At 29.0% G+C, this 13,994-nt stretch overlaps 1 protein-coding gene and 1 pseudogene across 1 annotated transcript; one reads left to right on the top strand and one right to left on the bottom strand.

Annotated features, from left to right (window-relative positions):
* The window catches only part of LOC114299528 (protein NRT1/ PTR FAMILY 6.3-like), a 57,047-nt pseudogene extending 49,311 nt beyond the window's left edge, over positions 1-7,736 (bottom strand).
* Positions 7,737-12,572: 4,836 nt separating this feature from the next.
* On the top strand, positions 12,573-13,555 carry LOC114273812 (14 kDa proline-rich protein DC2.15). Its single transcript, XM_028215634.2, has one exon. The coding sequence runs from the start codon at positions 12,700-12,702 to the stop codon at positions 13,279-13,281; it is 582 nt and encodes a 193-aa protein (XP_028071435.2). The 5' UTR covers positions 12,573-12,699; the 3' UTR covers positions 13,282-13,555.
* The last annotated feature ends 439 nt before the right edge of the window (positions 13,556-13,994 follow it).

The following is a 13,994-nucleotide window of genomic DNA, read 5'->3' as shown; positions in this document are numbered from 1 at the left end:
GATCAAGCTTTGCCCTCTCCGTGCATGGCGGATCAAGCTTTGGCCTCTTCGTCCATGGCGGATCAAGCTTCAGCCTCTCGAAGATCAAGCTTCGGCTTCTCCTCTCTTCCTCCTCTCTTTCTCTCACCTATCTGTTTCTCTTTCGCCTCTCTTTTCCTCTCTTCCTCCTCTCTTTCTCTCACCTCTCTGTTTCTCTCTCACCTATCTCTTTCTCTCAAACCAGTTCAATAAAGAAGGAAAAAGAAGAAGAAAAAAAAAATAGAGTGTCAAAATGACATCGTTTTGACACTCAAGGCATTCGAGCCGCTCAGCTTTCGAGTTACCACGCATTTTTCTAAATCATAATTTCAAAACTCACAAACTCAAAATACAACTCATACTCTTAAATCATAATTAGAAAGTTCTATCAAACGCAACCTAAGATTTTTTTAAAATAATTTTCACATCAATTTGTTTGGAGAGAGAGAGAGAGAGGGGTGGTTCGGTTGGGTTTCATGATCTTTTGGTTCCATTTGATCACAATTGCTTCGATAAACGTTATATCATCTATATGTCTATAATTTGGAGAAATTATTAAATATTTTTAGAATATTATGTATTAATATTTCTTAATCAATTATCATTTAATATATCTCTCATATTTTTTAATCATTCAATATTATACTTCACATACTCACCTTCTCCACCAATCATAATATTATAAAATATCACCTGTCCATACTTCAAAATTACAATAATTACCTTCCATTTGTGTAGGCTTGCTGATATTGGTTTCAGCACTAACCTCGTCAGAGCAATATTGAACTGTTAGGCCCGTTTGTTTTTAGAAATAGAATGGAGGGGATTGATAGTGAGGAGATTGTTAGTGAGGGGATTAATAGTGAGAAATTGTTAAATTATTTTTATATAAAATAATAAAACAAATAAAAAAATATAAAAATTAAACATTAATATTTTAAAAAAATTCCCAATATATAAAAAATAAAAAAAATAAAAAAATTTCTAATCCCCTCACTATTTTTCTAAAAAATATAAAAATTAAATATTAATATTTTAAAAAAAATTCTCAATATATAAAAAATAAAAAAATTCTAATTCCCTCACTATTAATCCCTTCACTAATAATCCCTTCACTAATAATCCCCTCACTATCAATCCCCTCCATTCTATTTCTGAAAACAAACGGGGCCTTAAATCTTAGAAAAGTGCTTTAATTAAGATCCACTAAAAATCACTTTTAAATTGATTGAACATTAATTATTAATTTATTTAAAAATTAATAAATTTATATTTAATTCATTATTTATATTAATATGAATAAATTTAAAAATAATATTTTAAAAGTATCTAACATTATTCAATTAACTATTAATTTGGTAAATACTAACAAATGGTCTTTTGGCATTTTCTAATATCGAAATTTGTATAAAAAATGTATTGAAAATTGTAAAAAAATTTGAATTAAGTGAAAAGTATTTTAAAACTTATAAAAAAAAATTTAATAAATTATAAATACATTTATGAAATTTGTTTAAAATACGATTTACCCTATGTAGTTCTGAAAAAATTACATCCCGCTCTTTAAAGTTTCTAACTTCATAATAAATTACCATTTTTATTAATAAATAATTAAGTTAAATAATAGTTTTAATAACGTCAGAAATTTATTTCAATTAATAATTTAATAAATTTTGTATATAAGAGAATAGTTAGAAATTTTATTTTTTTAATTAATTTTATTAAATAAAAAACTCTAATAAAAGGACAATTATAATTTTTCAAATCATAAAAATAATCTATATTTTAACTAAATTTTAAAAAATATATTCATAATTTATCTTTAATAAAATATTTAATAATTCATTTTGAGCTCAATACCCTCCTCTTCTTCTTATTATTATTATTTTCCTTTGGTAATGGAATAATAGAAGAGAACATTTGAATTGCTTGGTATGAGGCAATATCTTCTTCTTCATCTCCTCCTCCTCCTCCTCTCCACCTCCGATATCATCGACGTCGAGGAGCAAGCACGAATCCTCCGGCAGCTCCAAACCCCTCTTCCTCCCAGCAGCAACAAACACGGCAGCGATTTGTGTCAACGGACTCCCCACAAGCTTCTTATACCGATACCTCACGATGCCGTAGAGTAACAAAACATGACCGATTACAATCGCACACGCACAAATTCCGTAACCCCATTGCCTTCCCAAATTGTCTTGTATGTAAACAAGAACCGTCACGGCCACGAGTGACCCAATGCTTATGAAGAAGAAGAACCAGCTGAAGAATTTGGTCATTTGGTTCTTTTCTTGCTCGTCGGTGTCATCGAATTGGTCGGAGCCAAACCCCGATACGCTCGATTTGAGGCCGCCAGTGCCGATGGCGGTGAGGCAGAGTGCTATGTAGAGGACTGTTAGCTGGCGGTGGCCGGAATGCAGGTTGGGCTGTCGGCGGTGGTGCATTTGGGCTGTCGGAAGATGGGGATTGCAGTGGAGATGGTTAGGATTATAACTCCCTAATCAACAAATAATCAAATAGAAAATAGTAAATGTCAATTGGCAATAACGAGGGTAACTTATAAATATATTGCATGTGGTTTGCTTAAAATATAGGTTTTTTTTGTTTGTAATTTAAAAAATTATAAATATATTTTTGTCAAAAATTTTATTTAATAAAATTAATTAAAAAATAAAATTTCTAATTACTTTAATATATAATAATAAAATTATTTAAATTATTAATTGAAATAATTTTTTAACATTATTAAAAAAATATTAATTAATTTAATAATTTATTAATAAAATAATTATTTATTATAAAATTAAAATATTCAATAGACGAAATATAATTTCTTGAATTATGAGAAGTAATTTATAAAAATATTATAAAAATAAATTATTATATGATGTAAAAAATTTCCATAGAGGAAATATAATTCTTAAATTATAAGAAGTCGTTTATAAAAATATTTTAAAAATAAATTATTATATGATGTAAATTTAATTTTTTAAAAATGTTTTTTAACTTCATTTAGTTATCATTGCTATAATAAAAATTTGACAGTGTATATCTGTCTCTGCTGATCATTTTGGGGAGCAGATAAGAGGTAAATATTCTGTCGTAGTTACACTGAGAATTACAAAAACATATATAATTTTTCATTAATGATAGAAAGTTCTAATTTTGAAATTTTAAAAAGAGTTCTAATGATGTGGTAAGAGAAAAAAATAAAAATAAAAACAAAATTATAGGCACACATATCACATCACATGTAAGTTTTATACCTTGCCACATCACTGGAACTCTTTTTAAAATTCCAAAATTAGAACTCTCAATTTTTATTCATAATTTTTCACCTTGAGGTGGATGTCAATTTTTTTATTTATTTTTCCTAACACTTACTGAAAAAATTTGTATTTAATTGTGGTATTGATTTTATGCATATAGTTGCCATTTGACAACTTGGCGTGAGACTAAAAAATCATAATAAATAAATAAATAAATAAGTTAATAAAATAAAATATTATATTTAAATTATAATTATTTAATTTTTTTTCTTTTACAACTATCACATCCATGTCAAAAAAAAGTCAAAAATTCTTTTAAACGGACCTAATTTAGCTAGTTTAAATTAGCCAAAAAATTAAAAAATCAATCTAAAAATTAACTCTTTCCAAAGGAAGCCATAATAGAATTTGTTAAAGTTTTTGTTTTTATCTTTTATTTTTCATCGACGATACAATCTCAAAATTTAATATGAAGGGTCAATATTCACTTATAATATGATCCTACAATAGATACTTTAATCCTTCTTCGTCGATTTAAAATTTTGGTTAGAATTCTGATAACTTTTCGGACAGCACATAATTTTCCTTTATTTTTTGTAATTGTATTAAGAAAATTTTCAAACCTCATAAGTGTTCTATTTAATAGAAAAATTTCCCAGATTCAGTTCCTTGGCATTACAACTTGTAATGAAACATTTTTATTACCTATCAAATGAGTATAAAATATGTAAAGTAATCATTATTTTTAATTAAAAAGTCATTAATAGGGAGAATATCTCAATTCGTAAATGGGGTTTTTTTTTTTTTTTAAAGGTCTCTGATATTAAGATTTTATAGCATAAAGGACATTCAATATTTTCATGATGTCTAAGTTCCCTCAACATTGATCCGGAGAAATTCTTCCTAAAAAAATTCTAGACTTCCCAAAGAATTTTTCTGGGTTCAAACCAGAGAAAATTCAAAGCATTCAATTTTCTCTGAATTTCTCTGGTTTGAACTAGGAGAAATTTTAATTTTCTCTGAGATTTCTATGTGTTGTTCAATTTTCTCTGGTTTGAACTTAGAGAAATTTGAATTTTCTCTGATTTGAACACAGAGAAATTCTTGATTTCTACAATTCAATCTACATTTCAAGAGAATAAAATGTAGAAAAGGGACTCCATAGATAGCTACATTGAAGAAAGTTTCAATTTTCAAAATTAAAATAAAAGATAATAAAGAGAGAATGGCGAAGGTAGCATAGATAGAAAGCAAGAATCTTACACGAACACACACACACATTCTCTCTAGAGAGATTCTGGACTTCCCAAAGAATTTCTTTAAGTTCAAACTAGAGAAAATTCAAAGCATTCAATTTTCTCTACGTAATTTTCTTTGGTTTGAACTTAGAGAAATTTGAATTTTCTTTGGTTTGAACCCAAAGAAATTCTTGATGTCCACAGTTCAGTCTACATTTCAAGAGATTAAAATGTAGAAAAGAGACTCCATAAATAGCTACATTGAAGAAAAGTTATAATTTTCAAAATTAAAATAGAAGATAATAAAAAAAGAATGACAAATGTAGCATAGATGGAAAGCAAGAATCTTACACGAACACACACACACACACACACACACACACACACACAAACACACAGCTCAATTACCATGATTGTTGAATGCTCAGAAACTGAAGGTGTGTTCCCTCTCTCTCTTTCTCTCTCTCTCTTCTTCATATTTGACATGCGATGAAAATGGTCAAAGTCATTCAGATTGTGACGATCACGGAGAGAGAGAGAGAGAGAGAGATGCGATGAAAATGGTCAAAGTCGTCCAGATTGTGACGATCATGGAGAGAGAGAGAGAGAGAGAGAGAGAGAAAGAGAAAGATGAGGTATAGTCGATATCATATCTGAGGTGATGATGGAGATGCCGGCGGTAGCAGTGAGGGACGCTAGTGGTGGCTGGAGAAGAGAGAAGAGGAAGAGACGAAGATGGAGGCGGCGAAGGCGATCGGGATTTGAGGTGATGATGGTGGTAGTGATCTGAGGCGATGATGGAGAAAGCGACGGCGATAAAAAGCTGAAGATAAGAGAAGATGAGAAGAGAGATAGATCTAGGGAAGGATAGAGAGAAAGATCTAGGGTTTTGAGCTGGTAAATGGAGATAAATCTGGTAGAGATCGACGGGAAGGCGAAGGCGATCTCGTCGTTGAGATCGACGAGAGAGAGAGAGAGAAAGAGAGAGAGAGAGAGAGAAAGAGAGAGAGAAGAGAGGAGACGTGAGTCTGACAAAGAGAAGAGAGGAAGCCGTGAGATAAATCAAATTTCTTTGTGATACATAGGTGTGGGGTTGAGGGACCTTAGACATCATAAAATAATTTTTTTTTTTTGATCAGCGAAGAAAAGGATCTTTATTGATGAAAACCGAGTAAGGGAATACATCAAAAAGGGAGAAGGGGAGGGGGAAGGGGTAGGGGAAAGCTGGTGAGTTGGTGAGTAACCAACCACAATCACCAAACCCAACCCACAAAACAACCAAAATCAGAACAGACCAAGGCCAACAGATAAAAAATACAACCGGCCAATGAAGCTAACCATCTTTCCCTCTGCTGGAGCATATCTTTCATTACTAAAAATAAGGGAGAGACCTTAGACTAATTTTCCCTTCATAAATTCCTTACGTCTCTTAGACATCTCCAACCAACTTTGTACCCAATATATATATATATATATATATCTATATAAATATACACACATATATAACAAAGTCTGTTTTATTTCTTTATACAAAAATATTTAAGATTTTAAATAAATTATCAAATATTCTATTATAACTGTGTTTGGTTAATGAATTTGGAGAAAAATTTGAAGGAAAAGAGTGAGAGAGAGAGAGAGTGTAAAACATATGTGAAATATAATTTATTCATATTTCACCTATCTTTTCACTTTTCTTTTCAAAATCCCTTTGAAAATTCAAAACCATATACATCCTTAAATACTAACATGATTGTAGAACCCATTTGAATCCAATGTAATATGTGAGTCTCACACTTATGTAAATATTGTATAAAATATTTGATAATTTATTACAGATTTCTACCATCGCTCTTCTGTATATATTGAGATAAGAAGTGCTCATATAAATTGTAGTCATGTATCTTAAAAAAATATCAAAAAGGTAAAGTATAACGCATTTGCAATATTTACAATTTTCATTTCACTTTACTTTAAATATATATATATTTTGTCTTTTATTATACATAATACATTAATATCATTTCAGAAAAAATTAAAATTTCAGAGATATTAATATAATAATAAAGATCACACTACAGAAAATTAGAGATTTAAAGGCGTTTATTTAACGGCGTTTACGTAAACGTCATTTTTTCTAACAATTAACGACGTTTTTTAAACGTCACTAAAAATCTAATTTTCAGCAGTGTCGAAAAAGATTATATTTAAAGCAAAGTGAAATGAAAATAATGATCCCTTCTTTATTTTCTGTTAAAAGTAAAAACTGTTGTCCCTTCTCAATGGGCTCTATTTTTACACCAACAGAACAAAAGCCATGAAAGTAGTTACAGACTCACAGTTGCTTGAACGACCACAAAGATGGCAATAGTTAGATACCTGCAAAAATTAATTCATTTCAACAAACCCAAGATTGTTACCAAAGAAAAAAAAAAAAAAAACACGTTCACAGTTGCAACCTGCCAAGAAAAGTGTCGGCGACGAAGCCGCCAAGCAGACAGAGCATGAAAGAGTTTCACCTTGACTTTTTATTTGTTGGGTTATTGACCACACTTTTAGGTATAATTTCGGTAATTTAAACTGTTCATATTTTAAGATTTATTGATTATATTATATTTTTAAAAAATCAAGCTGATTAGATATCAAAAAAAACATGTGTTCGGCAAACTATTTATTAAATTTTTTAAAAAAATAGTTTTTAGTTTGATGATCCGAACACGTAGTTCGATATCTGACTGATTTAATTTTTTTCAAGTATGATATACTCGACAAATTTTAAAATGTAAACGATTCGGATCACTAAAATTAGACTAAAAAATGGCCCAAATAACCTAATAAATAAGAAGACAAGGAAAAAAGAGGTGCCAAGGAAGTTGGTAACAGTGTTGGCCGAGGCAGCGTTGCCCCAATGCATGGTGTTAGTCAAGTAAGTCCGTTTGGGAAGAGTTATTTTAGGTTTTTTTTTTGATTATTTTAGTCACAAAAGATAAAATAGATTATTTCAATCATAAAAAATAAAACATCACATATAACCCATAATCATTGTACTCTTCTCTTACAAAAAAAGTCAAAAAAGCCAAAAAGCCCTTCCCAAATCAAGCTTTTTAGCCCAGACTAAAATAGTCAAAAAAATAAAAAAGTTAAAATGCCAACCCACTTCCCAAATGGAGGCTAACTTGACGGCAATTCGAAGTATGGTTAGCCTCTCACACATCTCTACTCCTAATCATCGTCAAAAACTGTAGCTGACTTTAAATCGACAATACCGAGATAATAAAGAGTAAATTTTAAAATTCTATCATTAAACGGCATATTCTAACTAACTTCACATAAATGAGAAAATAAGATAAAAAAATGAAATTATATATATAATATTACTCTTCTTTTTTATTTTGTAAATTTCTCTATGTATATCACACAAAGAAAATTAAATTAGTTTGATAAATATAGACACATAATTTTTAAGTTTGTCTGTTAAGAAAAGACCGTTCAATTTCTAAATGACTTTTATTATTTATTTTTTTAAAATAAATTTAATAAAATTATAATAATGTCATCTTTAAATTAAATTAATTTTTAATAAATAATTTATTCATATGAAGTTTAAAAACTGTGATGGACCCGTAAATGCGAACAATACTATTGGGAACAAGGTTAAAAGATAATTTATTGACTTTTTAATTTTTTTGAGTCATGTCTTTTTTTTATTTTTTATTTTTTGTATATTTTTTCATAAAAAATTAAAAAATTAATTTTAACTTACTTTTCAAAATAGACAGATTAATATTGGTAATAAAAAAAATAATAATAACATAAAATTCATTACATAATCAAAACTGTGGACCCACATCATGTCGGGCCTGTTTGGTAATCATTTTGTTTTCAGTTTTCAGTTTATATTTACACAGATTTAAAAAACTGTCATAAAAACTTGTTTGATAATTTTTTTAGTTTACAAATAGTTGACTCAGTTTATAAATTTGAATAAAAAACGTAAATTCAAAACATGAGTTTATGTTGATTTTTAAACAGAAATTTAAAAATTTGACTAACAATTTTTTTTCAAATAATTTTTTTCCAATTAATTTGTTTAAGTACTTTTTTCAATTATAATGTGTATGATCCTATTGTCATAAATAATAAAAAATAAATATAAATATTTTAGGTCTGAACAAACATAATTTTAGTTTATATTTTTAAAATTTTAAAAATATTTTGTTCAAACTAAAAGTATTTATAATTTATGTTTTTTTAAAAATTAAAAAAAAATATAATTATAATTTTTTTAAAAATATAAACAAAAAATATAAACGTTACTAAATGCTACCGTAATAACTGCTCGACAATACGGATGAATTTGTGATAAATGGGACACGTGTGAAATCCGGGAAAGGACTAGCATGAAATTCACACTTGAGAGTGGGGTTGGGCAGCATTCATTCCTCTCGTCAAAATTGAATACTTCCAACCAATTATCACATAACGAACAATTTTAATGGTTCGAAAGAGAGGCTATTCATTCTAATTTGATCAGTCAACATTCTTAAAAATAATGTTATGTTTTTATATTGTGTCTTAAAAATATGATATTTTATTTAGCAAAAATATTTACTATTTTGTGAAACATGAAAATTGAGACTTTTTTATTCTAAAAAATGAAGAATTTAAAATTTTCAGCCTAAAATAGTAAATAATTATTGAAAAATAACTTTACAAATATTGAAAAGTAAAATCATAAATTTTACCATGAATTTGTAATTAAAAAAAAAAAGAATCTGACATGTAATTTTTTCAATATTTTTCATTAATTAATATTTTTTCATGGGCAACCGGTAATATGAGAATTATTGGGAAGCGAATCGAATCTCAAGGCTTCTTCTAGAGACATATTTTCGGCCCATATATTATCCCTCTTTATGGAACTTGGATTAATAATGTTCTCTAATGGCCTTTGGTCAACCCGAAAACTACTTAAATGGGCCTAAGAGGGAACAATTTAGTTAGCCTAACAAACTGATAGTCCACCAATAGTAGTAAAATCTTATTAATATCCTAACATCGTATTAATAAGGGTACTTGGCACTCTGATCAAATTACTGACCACACCCTAAAATATTGATTTTTTTCATGTAGTTTTGAAAATAAAAAATTATCTCCAGGTAGAGTTTGTTAATTAACATAGTTAACAGAAAAATAAAAATGACCATCATAACTTTCCGTACTTAATTATGTTCCATATTGTCCTTCTCTCTTTCCTTCCGCCAATGTGTATATATATATATATATATATATAAAAGAGCATTACTATTCCAAATAAAAAAATTAAACTCAATTTTTAAGTCCAGTGATGTGGCGATCAATTAGAATATTAAAGATAATGCTCTTTTTCATATCTTCTCTAATTATCAATCAATCATATCACTTACACATCATGAGATCTAAAAAATGAGTCTAGAAAGTGGACTTGTATATCATTTTTCATAAAAAAAAAAAAGTTCGATAATTAAAAAAAAATGTTTATTAAAGATAATAATAAATAAATAAATAAAATTTTCACTTAGAAATGTCATTTCCCAGCAAGCAGATGGGCTAAAAGGTTTTATTTATTTATCAAACCTTCCCGTTCCTCTTGTATAAAAAAATCAAAGTCCAGCATCAAAGTCTTGTGCATAGGTTGTTCACTACCCCCATAAGGCTCTTCTTCTTATGTATAAAAATCAAGTTTGTCAACCATTCTGGTCACGATCACTGCTACATTACAAATCCTGAGACGAGGGAGGGGAAATGCCAACAAAAAAGTTGTTAAGATTTTTTAAACCAAATCCAATTATGTCAAAACGGTTATGAATAAAAGCCCACTGGGATAATGGTTGATCATCAACAAATTGGGTCAAACGTAGAGATATTTGGAAAATCGACGGAATAGATTCGGTGAAAATTTTAGTTTTTGGTCTTTATTTTTATAGCATACGGTTTGGTTTAATTTTAAATTTTTTGTACCGATAGAAATCAAACGAACAAATATTATATTTAAATATTTTATATTATAATTTATTGGACATTATATGATAAGTAATAAATATAATACACTTTTATGATAAAAATTAGGGAGAGAAACATTTAACTAGCAACTCGTATACATTTTCTTTATTTATATTCAATGCAAAATTCTATAATCTTCTATAAAACCCTTTAAAATCTCATGTAAATTTCTCTTTTATATCAAATTGAAAAAATCAATAAAAACTAAACTATAGAATTGGCTTCTCAACTATGAAAACTGAAAGGATCGATTCGATTATATATCATCAATACCGAAAGAACCGATCTGTATACATCCCTAGTCAAAGTGTAAGGAAATGCCCCATGTAGACCGTGGGAGAGGAGAGAGGGAGCGGGAAAAAAATAGAGGCAAATTTCTCTTTTTTATGGTTAATCTACTTATACTCTGTTTAGCTCTCCATTTTGATAAGGGGAAGAAAAAGAAAGATAAATGTAATAATTTGTACCTATTTACTTTTGCAATTCTTTAACCAAACAAAGAAAGGGATGTTTGGAGAATTGTCTATTCATTTTCCTTTTCTTGTCTCAAAATCAAGGAAAAAGAATATCATTATTGATATCTAATCTCACTTAATTTTTTTCTTTTCTTTTAGTTAAGAATTCAAGTCCTGCTTTAGGCAAGATTCTTTTTTTATATTTTCTGTAATTATTAATCAATTATATCATTTACATATTATTGAGTTTAAAAAATAAATTTAAAATATGGACTTATATATCATTTTTCAACATAGGATAAGAGTTAGAGTGATTTTTTTTGGAAGAGAGAAATATAACATTTTGGGAATGAGGTACAAAATAGATGAATGAATTGAGAGAATCCCGTCATTTTCCTCCCATTATTGCTTTTCTATATTTCATCTCGAAAACCCAAACTTTGCAAAACTTTTTTAAGGCAAAATGGCTACATTAATTAGTGTGAACTGAAGGAAATTAAAGATGACTAGAGTACTCACACCACAAATTTGGTATAATATCTCGTGACACTAACGTCCAAAGTCTAAGCTGGAAGATAATTTGCTACACAAGCTACTTTAGCTTTTACCTAATTGTAGTAAGCTATACATATTAGCTATTCTTTTCTCTTTCTTTCTTTTCTTTTTTTTTTTGATAAATAAAAATATATATATACATATCTATATATATTAGTGTGAAAGAGCTTAAGATTATTTTTTTTATTAGTACGACAACTGAATTATTAATAAAAAGTGAATTAAGTGTTATAGAAATTAAAACATTAAGGAAACTTAATACAATTATGTCAAATTTATGGAACTCAATACATATTCTACCCTCAAGAAGGTTAATGTAGTTTACCCATTTTGAAAATTAAAATTTTCATTTACTATAAGAAAAATAACACTGGTGGTTATGTAATTTTTTCTCTTGCTTTAATTTGGTTCTTATAATTTCAACTGTATCAATTTTGCTATTAAATTTTACACATTGTTTTAATTTAATTCAATTAATAATATTTGTTAAAAAAATAGGCAAAAATCACTGATAAAACAGTCCATTTAAAAGGAAATGAATTATTTCAAATTAGCCTCCTCAATGTCTTTTAGGAAAGTGAACAGAATTTTTTTTTCCTTTCAATTTTAGTCTAATTTCTAAATAAGGACTACTAGTATAATTTTTCACAACCCTAAAAGGTTGGCTATGCAGTAAAAGTTTGAGAATAATATCCAAATTCTTGAGTTCAAGTCACCTAAAGAGCCACTGAAAGTCTACCCAATCGTTAACTTCAAGATTCTAAAATTAATCGAGATGCATACAAATTGATCTGGACATCTAGTTATTTATTAATACATATATCTATTTTCCCCCTACATGAAAGCACAATGTACAAGGAAAGTAAGCATAAACATGATTTTTACTATTTGAATTATAAATTTATAAATGTACATGCCATAAGACATGCATGCATGATACATAGATCCATTGATTGCAACTTGCAAGTAACATGGCAATTTGTTTTCTTATCCACTTCAATTCAAGGAGCCAACCACCCCTCCTTGCACCCTATAAAAACCCATCTCTCAATTCATATATTACTCCATCATCACAAGTACCCTTCTCACATCTCTAGAATTGCTTACCACCAACAGTTCAGAAACATGAGAGAGATGGGTTCCAAGAGCAATGCAACTCTTGCATTGTTTCTCTTACTCAACCTTCTCTTCTTTGCCTTTGTAAGTTCTTGTAACACTTGCCCTCCAGGGAGAAAACCAAATCCAAATCCCAATAATCCCAATAACCCCAATAATCCCAATAATCCCAATAACCCCAATAATCCCAATAATCCCAATAACCCCAATAATCCCAATAATCCCAATAACCCCAATAACCCCAATAATCCCAATAATCCCAATAACCCCAATAACCCCAATAATCCCAATAACCCCAATAACCCCAATAATCCCAATAACCCCAATAATCCGACCTGCCCCAGAGATGCCCTAAAACTAGGTGTATGTGCTGATGTGCTCGGCAATTTGCTTAATGTTACAATAGGTGCACCTCCAGTAACACCATGCTGCAGTCTCCTTCAAGGACTTGTTGACCTTGAGGCTGCTGTGTGCCTTTGTACTGTGATTAGGGGAAGGATATTGGGCATCAACCTCAACCTACCTATTGCATTGAGCTTGCTTCTTAATGTTTGTTCGAGAAATACTCCTCGTGGCTTCCAATGTCCGTAAACTACTTCACTTTGTTAGCCTTCTCTATGGCTTTTCCTCATTCAGCAAGCTATGTTTTCTATAATAAGAGTGTGTTGTAGTGTAAGTGCATTGCATGGTAACTTCTGTCTTGTTTGCTTTGTCATAGTTTGCTAGTTGATGTGGTTGATATGTATTAAGTTTCCTTAATTATGTAATAGCTCAAGAGTCCAGACTCAAAATGGTCATTTTTATAAGGCTTGTTTATGTGTGACTTTTTATTAAAATGTTATTGAAAATCATTTACTTCTGTTTATTTTGTTCTCGATTAGTTACTCTCACTACTCCTACATTTTATTAAAATTGTACTTTTGGCCTCTCTGTCTTCAATTATTGCAGTTAATCCCTTATATTTGAAGTGAATTTGTACGGTTACCATTTCGTTGGCCGGCATTAATAAGACCGATCGAAATTAGTAAGTGTGACACACGACATGTTTAGTGGCAAAAAAATGAGAATTTGGTTAAAATGCAGAAGATCAAAATGAAATTTTGCTGATAATGTAATGGTGTTAATGAGCTAAGAAAATGTTATGTACAACTTACACTACAAAAAATTAAGATTTTATACACCAAAATTTAGAGATAAAATTATTTTTTGGGGACTAAATATTTTTGTTGCGAAAAGTGCCGTTATTATATTTTTAGCAACAAAAATTAGATATTAGTGATGAATTATTATCCTTTTAAGATCAA

The sequence above is a fragment of the Camellia sinensis genome, chromosome 11 (assembly GCF_055761805.1).
Source record: "Camellia sinensis isolate YWXY chromosome 11, ASM5576180v1, whole genome shotgun sequence".
Taxonomy (NCBI): Eukaryota; Viridiplantae; Streptophyta; class Magnoliopsida; order Ericales; family Theaceae; genus Camellia; species Camellia sinensis.
This window is presented reverse-complemented; position numbering and strand designations above follow the sequence as displayed.

What these genes read in the sequence shown, in the direction of transcription:
- LOC114273812 (XM_028215634.2), top strand. Translation starts at nt 12,700, where the DNA reads ATGAGAGAGATGGGTTCCAAGAGCAATGCAACTCTTGCATTGTTTCTC.